This window comes from Cajanus cajan, chromosome 5 (genome assembly GCF_000230855.2).
Source record: "Cajanus cajan strain Asha chromosome 5, NIPB_CcT2T_4, whole genome shotgun sequence".
NCBI classification, from domain to species: Eukaryota; Viridiplantae; Streptophyta; class Magnoliopsida; order Fabales; family Fabaceae; genus Cajanus; species Cajanus cajan.
The window spans coordinates 46138863-46163126 of record NC_138521.1 but is presented as its reverse complement, the minus strand read 5'-3'; the positions used below and the strand labels follow the sequence as shown (position 1 = coordinate 46163126).

The 24264-nt window shown below is 38.5% G+C and overlaps 1 protein-coding gene across 1 annotated transcript; it reads left to right on the top strand.

Annotated features, from left to right (window-relative positions):
* Window positions 1-16973: 16973 nt before the first annotated feature.
* LOC109818681 (RING-H2 finger protein ATL8) lies at window positions 16974-18036 on the top strand. Its single transcript, XM_020384213.3, has one exon. It carries the CDS (start codon window positions 17249-17251, stop codon window positions 17846-17848), a length of 600 nt encoding a protein of 199 aa, XP_020239802.2. The 5' UTR covers window positions 16974-17248; the 3' UTR covers window positions 17849-18036.
* Window positions 18037-24264: the final 6228 nt, after the last annotated feature.

Sequence of the window (24264 nt, the reverse complement as noted above, 5' to 3'; positions counted from 1 at the left end):
AGAAGGTATGTGATCAGAGTTTGGTCACATCCAAATAAGGTGTGTATTCACAATATTCATAGAAGATATTTGTTAAGGTGAGAGCCTTGTAATATGGTCATTTTGACTTGGGATAGATGCTATTTGAATATGGTTGTTCTTCACGTTCGAAGCTTCATTAATGCTTTGGAATGATAAGGGAATGAAGCAAAGAAGTCTTAATTGAACGTGTTTCTTTGGTTACTAACAATTCATTTTATAGTTGCCTTTCCTTTTTCGAACACTATGTTGTGACTATTTTACTATAGCATTTTACACACATACACAAAGAGGAAATAAAGCATACAAACATTTATAATGAGAACATTTTATCAGATCGCTTATTAACGAATATTTCTAAACATTTTTAAGTTTGTTTTAAGGCGTGTAGATGTTCAAAGAGGTGTTGGGCTTTTCAACACTTTAGGACACAAACGCTAGTCTTAACACATTGGACACTGAACACAAATGCTGATTATCATTTTTACTAAGTGTTTCACTTGTTCAGTTTTATGCATTTATAGAAGAAATATTTTTTATATAACATTTTTGTTCTTCGATTGTTCTATGTGTTGGATGCACAATTCCTATAAAGACTTAGAAAACTTGTTAGTCTTTCAAATTATTTTGTTATCATCAAAACTAAAATGTTTAGACACATAAATTATCAATCCAATCCGAGTTTTAAAACTATGTTTACTATGGTCTCTATAAATCCTAGCATAATTTGTAGAATATACAATGATGACATTTTAAATCATAAAATGCATAATAAATACATCTAATGATCATACTTTTAGAAGACGTTGGTATGTAACTCCCGCATTCTTCAGTTCGAAAAGGCATGACTCAGTAGAAAAATTTGGCAATTTGATTATGAATGTTGTCTTCTCCTCATCGTATGGGCTCATGCGTATTTGATTGTAGCCCGAGTAAGCGTCAAGGTTACTAAGAATTTGGTGCCCCGCAGCCCCATCAACAAGTTGATCGATGCTTAGGAGTGGATAGGTATCCTTTGGGCATGCTTTATTCAAGTCTGTATAGTTTGTACACATCCTCCATTTTCCCATTTGGTTTCCTCACCATTACCATGTTGGCCAACCATGTGGTATACAAAATCTCTTAGATTAACCCTACTTTTAGAAGTTTCTGAACCTCCTCTTTTCAAGTTCGACGCCTTTCTTCGCCTATCTTTCATCGCTTCTAAGCAATAGGTTCGCGCCTCGACATACCGAAAGGTGGTGACAATGAAAGTGGGGATCAATACTCGACATGTTGGTCGGCGACCATGCAAAAATGTTTAGATTCAAGCACACTACGCCTTGTATTTTCATTTGGTCTTCCTTATTCAGTTGAGAGCCGAGGTAAGTGACCTAGGATTTATCCTTGCCAATTTGTAGTGGCAATGTTTCCTCTGTGGGTTGTACCCTTTCCTCCTCTCCTATTCGAGGGTCTAGGTTGACTGATTTAGAGTTGGTTGAACCTACTAAATTGATGTTTGGTCTTTTTCTCACTTCTTTGCTTAGAGGTGCGCCCTTTAGGCTGGCTAGGTAGCATTCCCTAGCCATCTTCTCGTCTACATGCATTGTGACTATCTTGTTCGATCGGGCTGGGAATTTCATAGCCATATGAAGGGTAGAGATAATGGCTCTTAAAAAATTTATAGAGGTTGGCCAGGCAAGATATTATATGATGTGTTTGCATGAACCACTATGTACCTTACTTTGACGGTCTTTTTGTTGTCTTGATTGTGAGGCCCGCTTGTATTTTTTTTTCCTTTCCCCTATACTCATTTCTCATTTCCCATTCTCTCATTCACTCATACACCCTCAAACTCCTCCTACTCTTTGGCTGATTCTTCCTTCTTGGGTGAACTTAGGTGCTGAGTAGTTGGATTGCTAGCTGGATTGTTTGGATTTCTTCCTTCTCCGTTCTCCATTTCTTTCAAGCTTTTCCTTCTCCATTCTCTCTTGCCCGGAGCTCGGAATCTTTGCTCGAGGTAAGGGAAGCTAGGTTTTTCTGAGTTTTTGGTTTAAAGAGAGTTCTGAGAACTCCTTAGCTGTTTTATGTTTGGTGATTTTTGGTTGAGAATGATGAAATTAAGGTTTTCGGGGTTTCAGAGTAATAGTGAAAATTTGGGGTTTTGATGTTTTCATAGTTTCATGTTGAAAAAGAATTGATTTTTGGGTTGTTGGATGAAAATGGGGTGTTTTGGGTGGATTGCATGTGCTTGGATTTCTTATTTTTGCAGGATTGTTGTTAAAAAATGGTGGAGGGATTGTGTTTGTTGTCACAAACGGCTGAGCCATTTTGAACGGCTGAGCCATTTTGAACGGCTGAGCCCTTTGGGAGTTTCGTGACAGGGAAGAGTTTCTGGAACCAAACGGCTGAGCCGTTTTAAGGCGCTGAGCGCTTTGGGGCAGAGAGCCACCTGGAACCAAATAGCTGAGCCGTTTTAAAGCGCTGAGCGCTTTGAGGGGCAGAGAGCTAGAGGAGAATCTGTAGAGGTAAAACGCTGAGCGCTTTGGAGGCGCTGAGCGCTTTGGAAGCGCTGAGCGCCTTTGTGCTTTCAGAATTGGACTTTGTAGTCTTCTTTAAAGTTGTAGCCTTGGATCTTAGCTTTCCAATGGCGCTGGAATCACCCAAAAAGGAGTTCTAGAACTCCAGATATGGCTGTTTTAGTGAAGAGTGGTCAAGCTGTCAGCATTGGTTAAGTTGTTTTAGGTGCTTAGGTTGATTGGTGTTGTTTGGGTGGGTAATTTTGCATGATTGATGAGTTGTAAACAAGACGGGTGAGTCGTATTATATGTTGTATGTTGCAAAATTATTGATCATGCTATTAATAATGTTTGAGTTGAATTAAAATAGGCGAATATGATGTGATGATTAGTGGATAATACTGTTGCTGATGTTGAGTTGTATCAGTTGTATATTGTCGTAAGTTATTATGTTGAGTTGTATCACTTGTACATTGTTGTAAGATGATATGTTGAGCTATACAGTTGTGTTGTACTGTGTGTTGATATTGGATGTTGTAGGCCGAAAGGCTGAGGTGTTGTAGGCCGAAAGGCTGAGGTGTTATAGGAGATCTCCGAGGTGATATGCGTGACGACGCATTTTGTGTGTATTGATAAACTGTGTGGTAATAACTGACAGGATGTTTATGGATGAATTGTTGATGGTTGTAATTGCTGTTATTACTTAAAAATTTCCCTATATCTTGTTTTTTTTATACTAGCTTACCATTGTTGTTTCCATGTGTTTGGACTGCGATGATCATACTTGTGTGGGAGTAGAGCAGGGCTAGATTTGTGATAGGAGCAAGCTTATAGCTGGCAGAGGACGGGGAGTCTTAACTGGCTGATGTTTTGGATGTTAAGCCACTATCTGACTATTTTGGATTGTATTTTATATTGTACGCCCTAACTCTAGTCGGATTGGAACATTTGTATATATTTATATTCTAGATCTTATATTTATATACTCGTTCTATTTTGTCTAGTGTTTCCGGTGTGCTGCGATTATGAGTGTGGTGACCTGCCGGGTCGTTACACTTTAGTGGTATCAGAGCAGGTCGAGTCTAGTGGACAGTCTTTGGGGGTGGTCCCTTTAGGCTTTTGTTGTGTTAACTCTGTGTTGTGTGATCCTGTTGTGTTGTTTGCTGTGTTGACTGATGTGATGAATTATTGTGTTGCTAATTGTAGTTGGGTTGAATGGTAGTATACTAAAGATGTTATTCCTTTTTGTAGACGATGACTAGGACCAACGAGCAGATAGCCCGTGCCATAGAGATGATGGCTATGGCTATGCAACAGCAAAATGCCTATTTTTCTAGGATGGAAGCTGAGAGAGCTGCAGCTAGTGTAGCAAGACCTACAGGGTCACAGGAAAGCCGGGATCTTGCTGAGTTCCGGAAGTGTAATCCTCCACAGTTTGCAGGAGATGTAGATCTAGAGGTAGCTGACCGCTGGATCCGTGAGCTGGAGAAGATCTTTATTGTCCTGGGATGTCCTCTAGAGAGGAGGTTAGCATATGTTGTGTATATGCTTGTGGGAGAGGCCGAGCATTGGTGGGGAAGCACTTATCAGATGCTTGCTACTAGAGGAGTTGCAGTTGACTGGGAGTGCTTCAGGACGGTATTCATGGAGAAGTACTTTCCGGAGAGTGTAAGGCACGCCAAGGAGGCTGAGTTCCTGCAGTTACACCAGGGTGGGTTGTCTGTATCGGAGTATGCAATGAGGTTCGAGCACTTGGCTCGTGTTTATTCACAGGCTACTTCTGAGGCTTGGAAGTGCAGAAAGTTTGCAGAGGGTCTGAAGTATGAGCTGAAGAAGGTGGTGGTGCTTATGGCCATCCCCGAGTTTCCTGCCTTGGTAGAGAAGGCGAAGATTGTGGAGAGGTTAGAAGGGGGTAACCGTGTGATTAGAGCTACCGAGAGACCAGCTGAGTCCAGGAGGGGAGGTGGAAGTCAGAGGAAGCCCTATGATAGGCCCCAATCACAGCAAGGGGGTCCTGTCAGTAGGCAGTCTTCCAGTACTGCTAGTGGAGGTAGAAAGAGTGGAGGTGCCACTCTGAGATGTTACAGGTGTGGTGGATCCCATTTGATCAGGGATTGTCCACACGCGGAGAGCAGATGTTACAGATGCCAGCAGATGGGCCACTTGTCGTTCAACTGTCCCACCAGGTGTAGACCGGAGGGGAGTACACCGAGGAGAGATGCGCAAAGAGCTGATACTCAGAGGAGTAGTGTGCAGAGGACTAAGACTCAGAGGGGTGACAGACCCACTACAGCTGGTAGGGTATTTGCTCTGACGGGTGCTGAAGCTTCGACTTCTTCTGATCTTGTGAAGGGGAAGGGTAAAGCTGCTGGTAAGGATGTGATGATTCTCTTTGACTCGAGTGCTACACATTCCTTTATTTCCTATACTTGTGTTGCTGTGCTGGGTGTACCTGTGTGTGACTTGGGGTTGAGACTGCTAGTGTCGACGCCCGCATCTTCTTCAGTAGTTGCTTCTAAGCTGTGTGCTAACTGTCCTATTGTTGTGAATGGGAAGAAGTACAAGGTAAACTTGATTTGTTTGCCTTTGGTTGATATTAACATAATCTTAGGGATGGATTGGTTAGCTGCCAATCGTATCCTTATAGATTGTGCCAATAGACGGTTGATCTTTCCACAAGAGGAGGATGAGTTGTTGATTTCAGCTGGCCAAGCTGAATCTTTGCTGCGAGATGGAGCAGAGTGTTGTCTTCTGCTGGATACTATAGGCGTGGAGACTGAGAGGGTTATTTCTGAGATAGATGTGGTGAGAGACTTTGCTGAGGTGTTTTCCGATGACGTTCCTGGGTTGCCTCCTGTTAGGGAAATGGAGTTTAGCATTGACTTGGTTCCAGGTGCGGGGCCAGTGTTAGTGGCTCCCTATAGGATGGCTCCTGCCGAGCTGATTGAGTTGAAAGGTCAATTGGAAGACCTATTGGAGAAGTAGTTGGTGCGACCGAGCATTTCACCGTGGGGTGCTCTTGTGTTGTTGGTGAAGAAGAAGGATGGGGGTAGTCGAATTTGTGTGGATTACCGGCAGTTGAACAAGTTGACCATTAAGAACAAATATCCTCTTCCCCGGATAAATGACTTGATGGATCAGCTGAGGGGAGCATCGGTGTTTTCTAAGATCGATTTGAAGTCAGGCTATCACCAGATTAGGGTGAGGGAGGGTGACATATCGAAGACTGCTTTCAGGACTAGGTATGGTCACTATGAGTATGTCGTGATGCCGTTTGGTGTGACCAATGCCCCTGCAGTGTTCATGGATTACATGAACAGGATCTTCCGGCCGTTCTTGGATAAATTCGTGGTGGTGTTCATTGATGATATCTTCATCTATTCAAGAACCCGGGAAGAGCATGGAGAGCACTTGAAGGTGGTGCTGGAGATTTTGAAGGCAAAGCAGCTGTATGCTAAGCTTTCAAAATGTGAGTTCTGGTTGGATGAAGTGAAGTTCTTGGGCCACGTAATTTCAGCTGAGGGGATCGCCGTTGATCCGGCTAAGGTGGAGTCGGTGTTGCAGTGGGAGCGTCCGAGAACTGTCACTGACATTCGGAGCTTTGTGGGTTTGGCAGGTTACTATCGACGGTTCATTGAAGGATTCTCTAAGATAGTAGCGCCTTTGACCCAGCTGACGAGGAAGGAGCAGCCATTCATTTGGACAGATGCCTGTGAGCAGAGTTTTGAGGAGTTGAAGAGGAGGTTGACTACTTCTCCTGTGTTGGTGTTGCCGGATTCTGGTGAGCCCTTTGATGTGTATTGTGATGCTTCTCAACAGGGTCTTGGGTGTGTGCTGATGCAACACGGGAAAGTGGTGGCCTATGCTTCAAGGCAACTGAAGAACCATGAGAGGAATTATCCCACTCATGACTTGGAGTTGGCAGCGGTTGTTTTTGCCTTGAAGATATGGCGACACTATTTGTATGGTGCTCGGTTCAGCGTCTTTAGTGATCATAAGAGTCTGAAGTATCTGTTTGACCAGAAGGAGCTGAACATGAGGCAGAGACGGTGGATGGAGTTTCTGAAGGACTATGACTTCCAGTTGATGTATCATCCTGGTAAGGCCAATGTTGTGGTGGACGCGTTGAGTAGGAGATCCATCCACATGTCGAGTATGATGGTGAGGGAGTTGGAACTGATTGAGAAATTTAGAGATTTGAACCTCAGTGTGGAGTTAGCTCAGAATCACATTAGTTGTGGGACGGTCACCATAACTAATGAGTTCTTGAGGCAGGTTGGATGTAAGCAGTTGCAAGATGCTGAGTTGGTGAAGCTTCTTGGGTTACTGGGTACCGAAAAGGTTGTTGGCTTCGAACTAGGAGGAGATGGAATTTTGAGATTTAAGGGCAGAGTCTGCCTACCTCAGGATGTTGAGTTGAAGAAAGCTGTGTTGGAAGAAGGCCATAAGAGTAGACTTAGCATACATTCGGGTATGACTAAGATGTACCAGGACCTCAGGAAGACTTTCTGGTGGCCTGGCATGAAAAGGGAGATAGCTGAGTATGTGGCAGCCTGTCTGACTTGTCAGAAGGCGAAGGTGGAACACCAGAAGCCGAGTGGGTTGATGCAGCAGATGGAGATTCCGGAGTGGAAGTGGGATAGCATTACTATGGATTTCATTGTTGGGTTGCCTAGGTCAGCTAGGAGTAGTGATGCTATCTGGGTGATTGTAGACCGGTTGACCAAGTGCGCACATTTCTTGCCTGTCAACATCAAGTGGTCCTTGGAGAAGCTAACGCAGTTGTATGTGAAGGAAATAGTACGGCTGCATGGGGTGCCTTCCAGTATTATTTCCGACAGAGATCCAAGGTTCACTTCCAGATTTTGGCAGAGTCTACACCAAGCTTTAGGCATGAAGTTGAAGTTGAGCTCTGCTTATCATCCGCAGACAGATGGTCAGTCAGAAAGGACAATCTAGTCCTTGGAGGATCTACTTAGGGCTTGTATGTTAGACCACTTGGGTAGCTGGGAGGAAGTTCTACCGTTGGTTGAGTTCACCACAACAACAGTTTTCATGCAAGCATTGGGATGGCACCATTTGAAGCGTTGTATGGCAGAAGATGTAGGACTCCTCTGTGCTGGTACCAGGATGGTGAGTCAGTGGTGGTGGGTCCGGAGCTAATCTTACAGACCATTGAGAAAGTGAAGATGATTCAGGAAAGGATGAAGACTGCTCAGAGTAGGCAGAAGTCGTATGCTGACAAGAGGCGGAAGCCTCTGGAGTTTGCCGAAGGGGAGCATGTGTTTCTGAAGGTGACTCCGACTACTGGTGTGGGTAGAGTACTGAAAGCAAGGAAGTTGACACCAAGATTCGTGGGTCCCTACTAGATCTTACAGCGTGTGGGTCCGGTTGCTTATCGGTTGGCCTTGCCGCCGTCTCTTTCAAACCTACACGATGTGTTTCATGTCTCCCAGCTGAGAAAGTACGTCCATGACCCGAGTCATGTGATGGAGTTAGATGATGTGCAGGTGAAGGAGAACCTGACTTTTGAGAAGTTGTCGGTAGCTGTAATTGATCGTAAGCTGAAGGAATTGAGGGGCAAGTCTATTGCTCTGGTGAAAGTATTGTGGGATGCAGCTACTAGTGAGGCTACTTGGGAGGTGGAGCAGTAATGCAGGGTGCAATATCCATTTCTTTTCCCAAGTAAGTTTGTTTTCGGGGACGAAAACTCTTGTTGTTGGGGAGATTGTGAGGCCCGCTTGTATTTTTTTTCCCTTTCCCCTATACTCATTTCTCATTTCCCATTCTCTCATCCACTCATACACCCTCAAACTCCTCCTACTCTTTGGCTGATTCTTCCTTCTTGGGTGAACTTAGGTGCTGAGTAGTTGGATTGCTAGCTGGAGTGTTCGGATTTCTTCCTTCTCCGTTCTCTATTTCTTTCAAGCTTTTCCTTCTCCATTCTCTCTTGCCCGGAGCTCGGAATCTTTGCTCGAGGTAAGGGAAGCTAGGTTTTTCTGAGTTTTTGGTTTAAAGAGAGTTCTGAGAACTCCTTAGCTGTTTGATGTTTGGTGATTTTTGGTTGAGAATGATGAAATTAAAGTTTTCGGGGTTTCGGAGTAATAGTGAAAATTTGGGGTTTTGATGTTTTCATAGTTGCATGTTGAAAAAGAATTGATTTTTGGGTTGTTGGATGAAAATGGGGTGTTTTGGGTGGATTGCATGTGCTTGGATTTCTTGTTTTTGCAGGATTGTTGTTCAAAAATGGTGGAGGGATTGTGTTTGCTGTCACAAACGGCTGAGCCGTTTTGAACGGCTGAGCCCTTTGGGAGTTTCGTGATAGGGAAGAGTTTTTGGAACCAAACGACTGAGCCGTTTTAAGGCGCTGAGCGCTTTGGGGCAGAGAGCCACCTGGAACCAAATAGCTGAGCCGTTTTAAAGCGCTGAGCGCTTTGGGGGGCAGAGAGCTAGAGGAGAATCTGTGGAGGTAAAACGCTGAGCGCTTTGGAGGCGCTAAGCGCCTTTGTGCTTTCAGAATTGGACTTTGTAGTCTTCATGAAAGTTGTAGCCTTGGATCTTAGCTTTCCAATGGCGCTGGAATCACCCAAAAAGGAGTTCTAGAACTCCAGATATGGCTGTTTTAGTGAAGAGGGGTCAAGCTGTCAGCATTGGTTAAGTTGTTTTAGGTGCTTAGGTTGATTGGTGTTGTTTGGGTGGGTAATTTTGCATGATTGATGAGTTGTAAACAAGACAGGTGAGTCGTATTATATGTTGTATGTTGCAAAATTATTGATCATGCTATTAATAATGTTTGAGTTGAATTAAAATAGGCGAATATGATGTGATGATTAGTGGATAATACTGTTGCTGATGTTGAGTTGTATCAGTTGTATATTGTCGTAAGTTATTATGTTGAGTTGTATCACTTGTACATTGTTGTAAGATGATATGTTGAGCTATACAGTTGTGTTGTACTGTGTGTTGATATTGGATGTTGTAGGCCGAAAGGCTGAGGTGGTGTAGGCCGAAAGGCTGAGGTGTTGTAGGCCGAAAGGCTGAGGTGTTGTAGGAGATCTCCGAGGTGATATGCGTGACGACGCATTTTGTGTGTATTGATAAACTGTGTGGTAATAACTGACAGGATGTTTATGGATGAATTGTTGATGGTTGTAATTGCTGTTATTACTTAAAAATTTCCCTATATCTTGTTCTTTTTATACTAGCTTACCCTTGTTGTTTCCATGTGTTTGGACTGCGATGATCATACTTGTATGGGAGCAGAGCAGGGCTAGATTTGTGATAGGAGCAAGCTTATAGCTGGCAGAGGACGGGGAGTCTTAACTGGCTGATGTTTTGGATGTTAAGCCACTATCTGACTATTTTGGATTGTATTTTATATTGTATGCCCTAACTCTAGTCGAATTGGAACATTTGTATATATTTATATTCTAGATCCTATATTTATATACTCGTTCTAATCTGTCTAGTGTTTCCGGTGTGCTGCGATTATGAGTGTAGTGACCTGTCGGGTCGTTACATTGATCATACCCGAAACATGTATTGAGATCTATACACCCTCTGGTGGTATCTTTCTCGCCATAGAAGTCGACCAGAGGTTCATTGTAAGGGTTATATATACTAATGTTAATGGGCCCTTAGCTTAATAGACCGTAAATTAGGGTTACCCATAATTAAATCCTAATAATCTTGGTTAAAATAATTGTTTATCTATGTTTGTGTATCTTTCAGCCTTATCGACCTTCGATAAGGGTTCATTCTCAATCCTTACTTTCTTGCCAGGGGGCCGAGTGGCCCATCATTCTCTTGGCTGCCAAAGACGTCAAATGACTCCCTGATTCCTTCGACTATCGAAAGTGTTGAGTGGCACCTTGTCTCCTCGACTAGGGTGCCGAATGGCACCTTGATCTACTCAACTGTCGAGGATACTAAGTGATTTCTGATCTAATTTGATTTCTGGTAGTCGAATGACCTATCCAGTAAACTAAATATTAAAATATTATTGTCAAATATAAATTACTTACTTAAAAAAATCAATTCTATGAATATATAAAAGGAAAGGAACCTTATAATGCGTTAAGACTCGCCTTTGAATTAACTCCAACCATCATGAAAGAGAATTTTTTTATCTTTTCACAAAAAAAGAAAACAGAAAACTTGAATGGAAAATTGAATTTAGCTGGATAGATTAGCAAAATTAGTCTTAAGACGTGACATCTAGTGGCTAAAACAAGACACTGTAGTTTAAGATGAGGTTCGTGCATTAGCTTTATATAAAGAACAATACTTTTGAAGCTCAACTAAAAATCCACATGATTCTCTGTTTGACAAAACCAACAAAATCACGTTTTAATTTTTATATAAATTGTAAGAAAGCTGTATTTCGTGCAACAGTTTAATTTTCTTTTTTCAACATCAAATCTATTCTCAATAATTAATTTTTGAAGTTGACTCACTCTAATAAGCTTTAGTCGGGGCAAGAGTATTAAAGACAAAATTCTTTCAATCAATGTTTGACACAGTTTTTATAAGACTTAAACTCAAAATTAGTGATTAAATTAAATTATTATGAACTCAAGTGAGCTCATTTATGCACTTAAGAGTAATTAACTCTCACAATGATTAAATTTTCGATAAATGCCAAATGCCATATTCTTAACTCATAAAAGTGAGAATTTAAGTTTTATTATTTTTTTCAATGTAAAATATCTGATAAACATCAATTTAGACTTTAAAAGATAAATTTTTTTCAGACTTAATTCTTAAAATAATTATATTACATGATTTTTTTAAAATATTAAAAACCATGTTACATAATTTTTAAAACATTGCTTTCAAAAAACATATCCTTAAAGTATTAAATATAAAAAATTCAACTTAGTCCCTCAGAATTAATAAAACACATACTAGTTTAATGCTGATATATTATAAAAAAGTTATATAATCAACCAATCAACCAATCAAAAATCACAATTTGAATAACCATCACAGTAATTATTATAAAAATCAACTGATTTAATATTTATGTGAATTATGATTGAATAATAATATAAAATTATTTTATAATGTCAATGCATCATCATTAATTAAACATATAAGATATATTATAATAGGATTAAATTAATGAATTTTTAATATGTTAAAATCACTATATAATTTTGTTACTTTAAATACTAAGAGAAAGGCTAATACTTTAAAGAGAAAAAAATTAATGGTTTACTCTGCAACATCCAATGTATCATTACAAATAACTCCAAGAGAGAATTGACCCAGGAACTCAATTGCTTTTGTTTTCTTCCCAGAAACAGAAAATTGAAGAGGGCCCTCACAAATTGCAATACTTGATTACATTTTTAATACTTCAACAAAGTTGGTTCTTAAAAGTTGATAACACAATCAATACCGGTAAGATACTATGAAACGAAGACGAAACTTTAGACTTATATTGGTCCAATTGGCTTCAACTTGATCGTTCTTTCGCGTATTCCTTTTCGGTCAGAAATTTAAAGATTCACATTCAAAAGATGCGTGTGATTGTTGAAATACACATTCTTCACTTTGAATGGTGAACTAACTTGTAGTTTAATACTCGTATTCTCAATTTAATTATGCCATTCAAGACACCATAAAATAATAAATAAAAAAAATTGCCCACTTATAGTTTTAGGCATCTATGATCTAATTATATGTTATTTTTTCTCACATATCATAGTCCATATCATTTTTTAAATGAAAAAAAAAAAAGACTAGTCATTCTATTAACCCAACAAACCTATATATGCTTTCTAGTATTCTATGATTTATATGGCACCCACTAAAATGTTCTCTGGTCACTAGTCACCTTTTCTCTTATATAGACAGTCATATTATTCACCACTTGAAACCCAAATAAATATCGAAATTACGTTGAAAAAAGTAAGAAAAAAAAAAGACCCAGCAACATTGCTAGAAAATTCGTGTTAGGAAAAGAAAAATTATAAAGTGAGATAAATTTTTTTAATTATTTAATAGGTGAGAAAATGATAGAACATAACAATATTTTTTTTATGTTATTGGGTAGAAAGTGAAAGAAAAAATTATATATGAATAATTACATAAGTATTCTAAATAAAAACGAGATACAATATAAATAAGAGGAATTGTGTATTTTATTTGGGTAAAAGTTTTCTTTCTTTAAATTTCCTTTTAAATTGAGAAGAAACAATTTTTTTTCTTTATACTTTAACATCACCAAACAACAACAAAAATTTCAAAATATAAATTTTTTCCTTTTAGAATCATTTTTTCCAGCTAAAGCACATATACCTTAATAATTTGTTTGATTTATGAAAGAAAATAATAATAATAATAATAATAATAATAAAAAGGAAAGAAACTGAGAAAAGAGGAATTAAAATAATTGTTTAATTATTTAGTAAGAATGACAAAAAAAAATAATTAAAAAGAAAGAAAGGAATATATGTAAAAATTATAAATGATCGTACTAAAAATGAGATATAATATTATTTTATTATAATTATAAAAGATATGATTGTAATTTTGATTTTGTTCTCTACCTTTTATAGTGTCTTTTTTTTCCAAATTGGAGACAACCAAGTTTGGTGTGTGGCTCACAAATGCTTTTCTTTTCTCTTTCGTTTTCATTTGTACTAATCGGGACAAATTATTTTGGAAAATATATTCGCCTCTTTCTTTTATTTTGTTTTCCCTCTCTTTTAAGTTGCATTTTTATCCTCTATATATAATATCATATGTTTACAAATTTGATACTTCTATTTTTTAAATTTATAATTTTAGTCTCTTAATTTTATAAAATCTATAATTTTAGTAATTTATTATTAAAATTATAATATTATGATTTGACATTAAGTAATATTTAAATATATTTATATCAAATTTTTATTTTTAATTCTCCTTTTTATCTCATACAAGCAATAAGATAATATAAAAATAAGAAATGAAATGTAATTTAGCTTAAATATTATTAAATATTAATTATTGTGTTGTTTACATAATGTTACATCACAACAAACATTACAATTTTGATAATCTACAGAAAAACATTTAGTTAAGGGATCAAAATTGTAAATTTTATAAAATTAAAGAACTAAAATTACAAATTACAAATTACAAATTTTAAAATTATAAATTTGAAATTATACAGAGATTAAAGTTATAATTTAACCATTTTCTTTAAAATAATAAGTCTAGATTATGATAAAAGACAACTCAATACAAAATTAAAATTAATTACTAATCTCTTTAAGGATTTTCAATGACTATCGATCTCTGACGTAAATTTATATCAAATTGAAATTTATAAAATATAAGAGAAGTTAAATTTAATCTCATTTTCTCCTTTCAAATAATAAACAAATTTACAAGACAAATAATATATATATATATGAGGAGGGTTCAAACGATACTGGTGTAACTTTTACTCACTACTAGAAAATTGCAAAATAGCGACCGAAATTTACCAGTCGCTATTTAGCGACTGATTTAGCGACCGATTATGAAAAATCAAAATAGCGACCGATTTAGCGACCAAAATAAGTCGTCGCTAGAAAATCGGTCGCTATTTCGGTCGCTAAATAAGAAATTTTAATTTTTTAGTGACGAAATTAAATTCGGTCGCTATTTTGGTCGTTAAATTATAAATTTTGAATTTTTTTAGCGACGGAACTAAATTCGGTCGCTAAATTATAAATTTTGAACTTTTTTAGCGACGGAATTTAATTCGGTCGCTAAATAATAGTTAAAATTAGCGACGGAATTGAATTCAGTCGCTAAATAGTAGTTAAATTTAGCGATGAAATTTAATTCGGTCGCTATTTCAGTCGCTAAATTATAAATTTTTTATTTTTTTAGCGACAGAATTAAATTCGGTCTCTATTTCGATCGCTAAATTATAAATTTTGAACTTTTTTAGCGACGGAATTTAATTCGGTCGCTAAATATTAGTTAAAATTAGTGAAGGAATTGAAATCGGTCGCTAATTAATAGTTAAATTTAGCGACAAAATTGAATTCGGTCGCTATTTCGGTCGCTAACTTATAAATTTTGATTTTTTTTAGCGACGGAATTTAATTCGGTCGCTAAATAATAGTTAAAATTAGCGACGGAATTGAATTCGGTCGCTAAATAGTAGTTAAATTTAGCGACGAAATTGAATTCAGTCTCTAAGTATTAGTTAAAATTAGCGACGAAATTGAATTCGGTCGCTAAGTATTAGTTAAAATTGGCGACGAAATTGAATTCGGTCGCTAAATAATAGTTAAAATTAGCGACAGAATTGAATTTGGTCGCTATTTTGATCGCTAAATTAGAAATTTTGATTTTTTAGCGACGAAATTGAATTCGGTCGCTAAATATTAGTTAAAATTAGCGACAGAATTGAATTCGATCGCTAAATAGTAGTTAAATTTAGCGACAGAATTTAATTCGGTCGCTAAACCAAAAATTTTGATTTTTTTAGCAACGAAATTAAATTCGGTCGCTAAATATTAGTTAAAATTAGTGACGGAATTGAATTCAGTCTCTAAATCAGAGATTTTATTTTTTTAGTGACAGAATTAAATTCAATCGCTAAATATTAGTTACAATTAGTGATGTAATTCTATTCGGTTGCTAATTTTAGATCATATATACAGAATCTTATATGAATTCAAGATGATTTGATACTTTATTCTAGTAAAACAAAATTGACGTAATATATTCATTTCAAATAAAATATGAGCACTTTGATTACTTTTAAGTTATTGATTAATTTTAACAAAAATTGATATAAACATATAAAGTGATATGAACTTTCAATCTATCAGTTGGATTTACAAAATTCACATTTAATATAAATTTATTGAATGGTGTAATACTTAGTATAAAAGTTATACCAATGTTATTATAACCCTTCTCATTTTAAAATATATAAATTATTACTTAAAATTTTAAATTTATAATAAATAATTTAAATTGTATCATAAAATTAATTTTAAATAGAAATAAGTAGATTGTTAATTAAGTAAGTATATATATAAATAAAGATTAATTAAATATAATATAATTATTATTATTAGTAATATAATTATTATATATATTATTATATATTTATAACGGTCCGGATATACCAAAATGATAAGGATCCAAAAATAATATAAGTATGAGATTGGATAGTTGAGGATGACTTAAATGAATTAATTTGTACTACTTATACTAACAACATGCATTAGCTTTTCGGTAGCTTATCTCATAAGAACTCACAGTTAAGCGTGCTTGACTTGGAGTAATGTAGGAATGGGTGACCTTCTGGGAAGTTTCCAAAAATTGTGTAATTAAGGACATAACATGCTACAAACTTAACTATTGTGAAATAAAATCCTTAAGAGGTCAAATATGAGTGGTTCATAGAGACCAAATTTGCGACGTCTATAAAATTTAATAAAATAAAAAATAAATATTTAGCGACCGATTTATTCGGTCACTAATTTGGTCCCATATACTTCAGAGACCAAAATCATCTCAACCATTTAGCGACCGAAATTTTCGGTCGCTATTTAGCGACCGAATTAGCGACCAAAAATTTCGGTCGCTAAATAGCGACCGAAAATTTTTTAGTCGCTAAATAGCTTAGCGACCAGGGTTTTAGCTACTGATTAAATTCGGTCGCTAAGGTAAATAGCGACCGATTTTTGCAATTTAGCGACCTATTTTGGTGGTCGCTAAATTGCATATTTTTTGTAGTGACTAAGTGTTACATTGCTTAATAACTTTAAATTAAATGTGAATTTTGTAAATTCAACCGTTAGATTGAAAATTCATATTACTTTATATGTGTATATCAAATTTTGTTAAAATTGAACAACAACTTGAAGGTAATCAAAGTATTCATATTTTAGTATATTTTGAAATAAATATATTACGTCAATTTTGTTTTATAAGAATGAAGTATCAAATCATCTTAGATTAATATAAAATTTTGTATATATGATCTAAGAGTAAAGAACTTTCAATCTAACGGTTGGATTTACAAAATTCACATTTAATTTAAAGTTATTAAGCGGTGTAACACTTAGTAAAAGTTACACCGGTATCGTTTGAACCCTCCTCAATATATATATATATATGGAGCATATCAAGTGAGAGGGAATTTATTATGAGAGATGAGAGGGTTAAAATATAACTCTTAGATTAATTTCCTCTCACTTGATTAAATCTCAAATTTTCTCTCACTTGATTAATTTAAGGGTTATATTTTAACCCTCATCTCTCATAATAAATTCTCTCTTACTTGATATGCTCCCTATATATATATACCAAATTTAATTTTGGGTGTGAGAATGGATAAGCAAGATTTGGCCCTTGTTATCATCATAAGAATTCTTTGTGGGTGTTAAAAATTTAGGTTTAAGGAGATAAGGTTAGACAGGTTGGAACAAGGCTTTAATTTCATCATAATCATTCATGGATGATCCTATATCTAGGCCCCTCTCTACCTCACAAGAAGCCAAACACAAGGATTCAATTCCAAGTACCATCCATACCAACACATCTCCCATTTTCCACTTCTCTCTCTTTCTCTAGTCTTTTTGCATAAACTCTTCACTCTTATCCTAAAACGCACAATCACCACCAAACTAAACCCTCCCCTCAACTATAAGTACCCACCACAATTATTTCACTTTCCAAACACACACTTCCCCTCTTTCTCTCCCAAACACAACCATCACCATCACATGACTCGCGCCCTCAGACTCCTCCAATCCGCCGCCGCGACACCGCCGGACTCCGCCGTCGCCGCCGAGTCCGACTTCGTCGTCATCCTCGCCGCCCTCCTCTGCGCCCTCGTCTGCGTCGTCGGCCTCATCGCCATCGCGCGCTGCGCCTGGCTCCGCCGGGGACCCGCTGCCGGCGCCGGCGCCGCTTCCACGGCGACGGCGCAGGCCAACAAGGGCCTCAAAAAGAAGGTAGTGAACTCGCTGCCGAAATTCACCTACGGCGGCGACGGCGCCGGCGATCGGTGCAAGTGGTCGGAGTGTGCGATTTGCCTGACGGAGTTCGCCGGCGGCGACGAGGTGCGCGTGCTGCCGCAGTGCGGGCACGCGTTCCACGTGGCGTGCGTGGACACGTGGCTGGCGTCGCACTCCTCGTGCCCGTCGTGCCGCGCGCCCTTCGCCGTCGCAAGATGCCAGAAGTGCGGCCACTTCCCGGCGGTTGCCGCTGCGGAACTGGAGTCGAAGGGCGGCGGCTGTGACAATGCCGATGGCGCCGCCGCGAGTGCTAATCGTAATGCCATCATTACCAATGGGTTTAGTAATTACGGTTTCTTGCCTTGAGATTAGTTTTCTCTATTTTGCTTTTGCATGTATTTGTAGTTTTGTACATAAAAATTTACAGTGCTACTTATGTGTTAGTATTAGTTTCAGGAGTACTCTTTTTCTTTTTCTTTTTTTTTTTCTTTTGTAATTTGTATAGAGGCTGGTTTTTTGCGGGATTGGTAAGAAACTAAGAATTGCAACTATAATTGTGCAACATAATTTTATTTTTATTTTTTTACTTACAAGGAATAGATAATGTCATTGTAATTTTTTTAAATCTTTTTAACTAATTGGAAATTATAACTTTTAAAATAATTGTCATAAAAATTAATAATTTTTTTATATAGAAATTTGTGATTAAATAATAATATAAAAATCCTTATGTTATTTGTAAATCAATGATTGAGGAATAAAAATCCTTATGTTATTTGTAAGAAAATTGATTTTATCATATGGAAGAGATGATAGGAAAGCAGTCAACATCGAATTGAACAAAAAGAGATGGAAACCGCGTGATGCATGTTATCCAACAAAACCATCTTCATTGCATTTATGCATCATACCAGCTACCCTAGTGGTTTTCAAACTCCATGAACTGGATAAAGACTCATTGAGAGTCTAAGACAATTTAAATTTTTTTTTATAATAATTATCATAATATATATATATATATATATATATATAATATAAATGTTAAAAAGAATCATTATTAGATTTTATATATAAAATTTAAAATGCAAATATAATCTTTTTTTAAATACATATTAATAATTCTATTAAAGAAAGGAAATATTTCTGTCCACCATTGTTATAAGTTCAAGACTTCCATTGTCATTGTCACTGCTCGCTTATGCATCTTCTCCTTTTTGTTTTCTTCTCCTCGGATACTCACATAACCCCCTTTTACCCTTCTAATGGATGTCAATTTTCAAAAATATGACCATATTTTTCCGACACTTTTTAAATATCTTTTACTTTCCTTTTGTGTACACATAATATCTTTTACTTTTCAGTTAGATGTAATTTTATATAAATAATAATAAAGTTGTTAAAAAATGTTACATAAAAAATTGTGTTTGAAGCATTTCTCTAAACTATTAGTCCATTACCAAGTACCCATATTTGTACCAATTCCGTCAGTTAACGAGAATACCGTCAATCATTCGAGTCAAAGGTGCATTTGCTAGCAAGCATTTAACCATCACCAATAGTTTATTAAGCAACCTTCAGCAAGAAGCTCAATTTCCACTACGTGTGGAAGTACTCCACTGCATCTTCATTCATTAAACAAATAATGTTCATCAAAAGGAAATACCAAAATGAACGGTGTATAAAGGGTAAAGGAGACAAGACAAACGAGGGACATAAAGTCATAGCAAATGCTTATTTTAAGATGTTCATAAAAGAAAAGAAAATTGATAACATTTAAAATAAAAAAAAAAAGATTCCCTTTAAGTTGACGAGTTGACATAACTATAGGACACAATACCCTCATACATTATGGACTTGTGGAGATGATTTATTTAGTTAGAATCTCAAGTTTAATTTCTATTATACTTGAAAATCCTTCAAGTTAATGACAATTATAATATTCTGAAACAAAATTAGTTTCTAGTCCAGTAGAGTAAAAATACTTGTTAAGACAAAAAGTAGAATAATTATTTAAGATGATGAGTTGATATAATGATGAGACCCTTTATACTCATTCATTATGAATTTGTAAAGATGATTTATTTAATAAGAATCTCGTATTTGATTCTCATTATATACAAAAAAAAATCCTTAAAGTTAACAACAATAACAATACTGTAAAATGAAATTAGTCTCTGATCCAGTAAACTAAACATACCTGAGTCATTATGTTAGGACTAAAAAGTAGAGATGCCCTTTAGCTACATGGTCCCTTTGATGAATCTATCCTAATTCCTGAAGATTTTTCCTAATGGAAGGACCATAGGAGTTCCACACCCTTAATGGTTATAAAAAGGTGATAATCGATCGATATGGCATCTTGTACACTTTGTTAATTTTAAGTAGGATGATATTGTTGAGGACCCACCCACCATTAATCTTCCTAGGTTATCTTTTATTCTCCTCTCATGTTCGGCTTTAGTGTGAAGTGTGAACAACTCACCAAGAAAGTTGAAAGCTTGCGACTCGAAAAAGCAATGTAGACCATATTTTTCAGAGATCCTCAAGATACATTGTTAGAAAGCAACATGATTGCAAAAGATTATTACAAAATACATTTATTCCACTTTGGTTAATGCTACATGCCACACTCCCCTCGTACAATATTGTTTGTTTTCACTTTTCAACCGAGTTAGTAGTTGCTACCTGGCCTACTTTTCCTACTTTTTCCACGCCTTTTTCTAAGTCTCTAGCTAATCACAACATGACATCTCCGTAGGCAACTTATTGAGTCGTATGCTACCTGCATTTTCTCTCATGCCACCTAAAAGTATGGATAGTCAAAATTTATGATAGCAAGAAAAAAAAATAAGTTGAAAAGAAAAAGACTAGAAAAAATAAATAAAGAAGAAATCAACATAAGCTAAGGTGTTAACACAATTTTTTAATTGATTATTTTTTAAGTACAGTCAATTAAGAAGGTGGTCTAGAAGAGCACGAACACACTCCAATATAATTCAATCAATTATTTAAAAATTTCAATCGATTAAAATGACAACTTAAAAAAAATGAACACACTCTAATATAAAGAATGCAAGTTTTAATAAATCAAAATAAACATGCGGTCGATTACAAGGAAGCATGAAATTTTTAACCTATCGATTAAAACGAGCATTTAATAGATTAGAATGGACAAATAGTTAAAACTGTTCTTACCGGAAATCTGCCGTAGAGATGATCCTCCGAGTAAGATTGGTGAGCCTCCTTCGCTGGTACGCTTGATGTTCCAAGATGGGGGTGATACCTGCAAAAGAGACTCCGATGCTAAAGTTAGGGTTTGTCTGAGTAGATGTCTCGTATAAGTAATGCACGTACCTTAGTATGGATTAGGGTTGTGTTGGGCCTTGGGTCTGAGATCAGTTGTGATCTAATTAGATAGCGGATCTCGTCTGGACCGAGATCTCCTCAGATCAGTTATGATCTGGTTAAGTGACGAGTTGACGTCACGTAGCGCGTATCCGAGGTCGTCATGCGCTGCGTTGCCGAGCTGGGAGCTCGGCTTTGCAGTACGGATAGTACACTAGCCCCCCGAGCTCCGAAGATCGTAGGTCGAGGAGTTAAGACCGAGCTTGACAAGGGGTCGTGACTTTTCGCGTACGCCTATTTGTCATGACGCCATGTGTCATAACCGTCACCTCGTTCCCATAACGCGTGGGCGGCGCGGTGACAAGATTGTAATTTTATTTGTTTGATGACGTGGCTTCTTTGGGCCGATGCGGTGTTCCGATGTCCATGTTTCATGGTCGGGCTGAGGAGCTCGGCAATAATGAGCTTACTGCTTGGTTAGGCTGGTAAACCTTTGACTGAATCAGCAGATTGGTGAGGGACAAGTCGGCAACTCGGCTGGCCAGTACACTTGCCTCCCAAGTACCAAGTGATGTAAGAGCAAAGGGGCTTCTGAGGAGTTCCCAAATTTGTTGTTTGAAGGTTCAAATTCGACCTTGTTAAGTAGATGTGATCTCAAGGTTCGGACTAGACCTTGGCATATCAAGGTTCGAACTCGACCTTGGTTAAGAAAATGTGATCTCAAGGTTTGGACTCAACCTTGGCATATCAAGGTTCAAACTCGACCTTGGTTAAGAGAATGTGATGTCAAGGTTCGAACTCGACCTTGGCATCAAGGTTCAGATTCGACCTTGGCAAGTCGTCATGGTTAATGTGCTAATACCGAAAATGTATGGGAATGGAGTTGCTTTGTTGATTTATTTCTGAGGTGTGCCTCGTTAAAACCTTCCTTGGCCAAAAACCCTTTTCTTTAGTGGAAAAAAATGGCTGAGGAGGAAAAAGAGTACATAACCTGAATTTACAAGTTAAGAGAAATAAAATTTGAGGTGAGTGGAATTCCAAGTTCCAAATTTTCCTTTGGAGGGGTCTGTTTGCTGAGATGCCACGTGTCATAACCGGTTACTTCCGAAAACGAGCAAGTGGCGTGCTGATGGGAGTGACGGTTGTGTAATGATGGTTTGTGTTTGTCATAATGGTTCTTCATTAATGTGTCATCAGACGTGCCCTTTGGCTGACGCGTGGCGTGACCGTTTTGAATTTGGGAGAAAACCTTTTCTCTCCCTCACGCCTCTTCCTCTTTTCACTTTACTCTTTTTTCGCTCTTTGGCTTTCTGAGTACGATAGTTCTCTTTGCCTTCTCGTTTCCGTTCGTTCTCCGTCTCCATTTTCACAGTTTCCGTCGTCGTTTCCGGTAACCCCGTCATTATTAGGGTTGTTTTCTGAGGAAGAGTACCAGGTACTTCCTTTCTACAGTTTTCTTTTTTCTTCTTCCCAAATCTTCTTCGATTCTTCCTGTTTCTTTAATGGCTGGTGGAAGTGGTGCCGGTTCTTCTACGCCTGCCAGGGGCAAGGCGCGTGGCAAGGTAGTGGCTACCGGGAAAGCTGCTGTCGAGAAGAAGGACCCGCCTCCGCTCAAGGACCTGGAGCCAGGCATCCCTGGTTATGATTGGGTCAAGCGCGAAATGGGGGGGGGTCCAAAGTGTGTTCAGATCGTTTCTGGAGGTCAACGCGGTTTGGAGAACGCACCGAATGTGTGACCCTTCCATTTCCCGGATGATCCGGCTCGAACCCTATCCGACCGGTGAGGGTGTGTACATGGGGAGGCTACTGACCCTCCCCATTTATATGTCTACTAGTGTCTCTTCAGGGACCTAGGCGTCTGTCTTCCTTTCACTCAGTTTGAGTGTGATTTTTTGAATTACATCAACGCGGCTCCTTGCCAGCTGCACCCCAATAGCTGGGTTTTTTTAGGGTGTTTCAAGTCCTGTGTACAATCCTAGGGATAGAGGTGTCCCTTCGTATTTTTCTTCACTTCTACCAGTTGAAAATAGGTGTTCCGCCTTACGGCGTGCTGTCGCTGAGTTGGAGTAGGGATGGGGGTTTATTTACCCTTTACGCCCAATCATATAAAAATTTTAAGCAAGAGTTTTTTCGGGTTGCCCTTGTGGATGTCGATCCTTTAGAGGATGGGGGTTTCTACTTCGGCGAGTTGCCGAAGTTCCCTTTCTATTGGTGCCCCAAACCGTCTAGGTTTCACGGCGTGGACCACTTGCAATTGACGGCTTTGGAGGCGGCCGCCATTGAGAATCTTTCTGCACTTCCTCGACCGCTGGATTGCAAGCTCGTTCTGTCGCTTGCGAACTCGGCGTACAGGGAGAGGGGCTTGGAGAGTGAGTACTTTGTCTTTCGGTAGCTTGTTGGAGTTTGTGTAATTTTTCTTTGCTGATGTGTTTTATTTCCTGTCTGTAGGCATCATGGGGAAGAACTTGTGGCGTGAGCTAAAGCATCGCTACAACATTACCGAGCTCGTGGTCCCCGAGCCTCAAGGGGAGGATGTTTCCCCCCTGAAAGTCAATCGAAAAAGAAAGAGGGGAGAGAAGGAGGTCGGGGGGACCTCTGCCCCTCTAGACGCCAAGGAGGTGACCTCCAAGGCTACTGATGCTGGTGCGATGGATCTTACTGAGAGTCCTCCGCCCAAGGAGGCTCCTCAAGTGGCCGCTGAGGAGATGGCTCGGGTCACTGAGTCTGTTGCTCAGGCTGCCGAGGTGGTGACCCCGGCTGCTGAGCAAGTTGCTCCCTCCACCGAGGTAAGTGTCTTGTTTTCTTTAATTTTTCTTTTGTGTTGATTTTTCTTGGTTTATTGATGCGATGTGGTTCTTTGCAAGCGGGGATAGCTGCCGAGGTGGAGGTTCAGGTTGTTGAGCAGGTCGCCCAGGCCGCCGTGGTGAGTACCCCAATTTTCGTGTTTTCCTGTATGTTGTTCTTTTGTCCTCTAACATGCTGTCCTTTTGTAGGTGGGGGATGCTGTTGAGACCCCGGCGGCCTCGGGCTCGGTGATGCCCGAGGCAGGTGTCCCTGTTGTTGAGCAGGGGATGTCGGCTGCCGCCTCTGTTGCTGCCGAGGTTCAGGGTAAGGGGCCAGGTTCTGAGGTCCCTACGGCGACGCCTACAGCCTCTGTGCTGTCGTCAGGTCCATCGCAGGGGGCCTCCCGGGGCCGATATAATGCTCACCGCTTTGGGAAGGACCGCTCTGATGTGCGCCTGGACCATGTGAGTGCCTCCGTCGACATGAATTCGCTGTGGAGTGCGGGGGTGATTGCCGAGAGGTTTTTCCCCAAGGGTTCACTAAGCTCGGAGGATCAAGAGATGATCGAGGAGGCTGGGCCCGTGGAGAGCTTTGATGCTGCTCAGGTCCTTCTGCAGAGGGCTACGATCATTATGGACCATTGGAAGCATAGG

Bases quoted from the DNA above. Each gene is read 5' to 3' on its own strand.
- LOC109818681 (XM_020384213.3), top strand. From the start codon at position 17,249: ATGACTCGCGCCCTCAGACTCCTCCAATCCGCCGCCGCGACACCGCCG.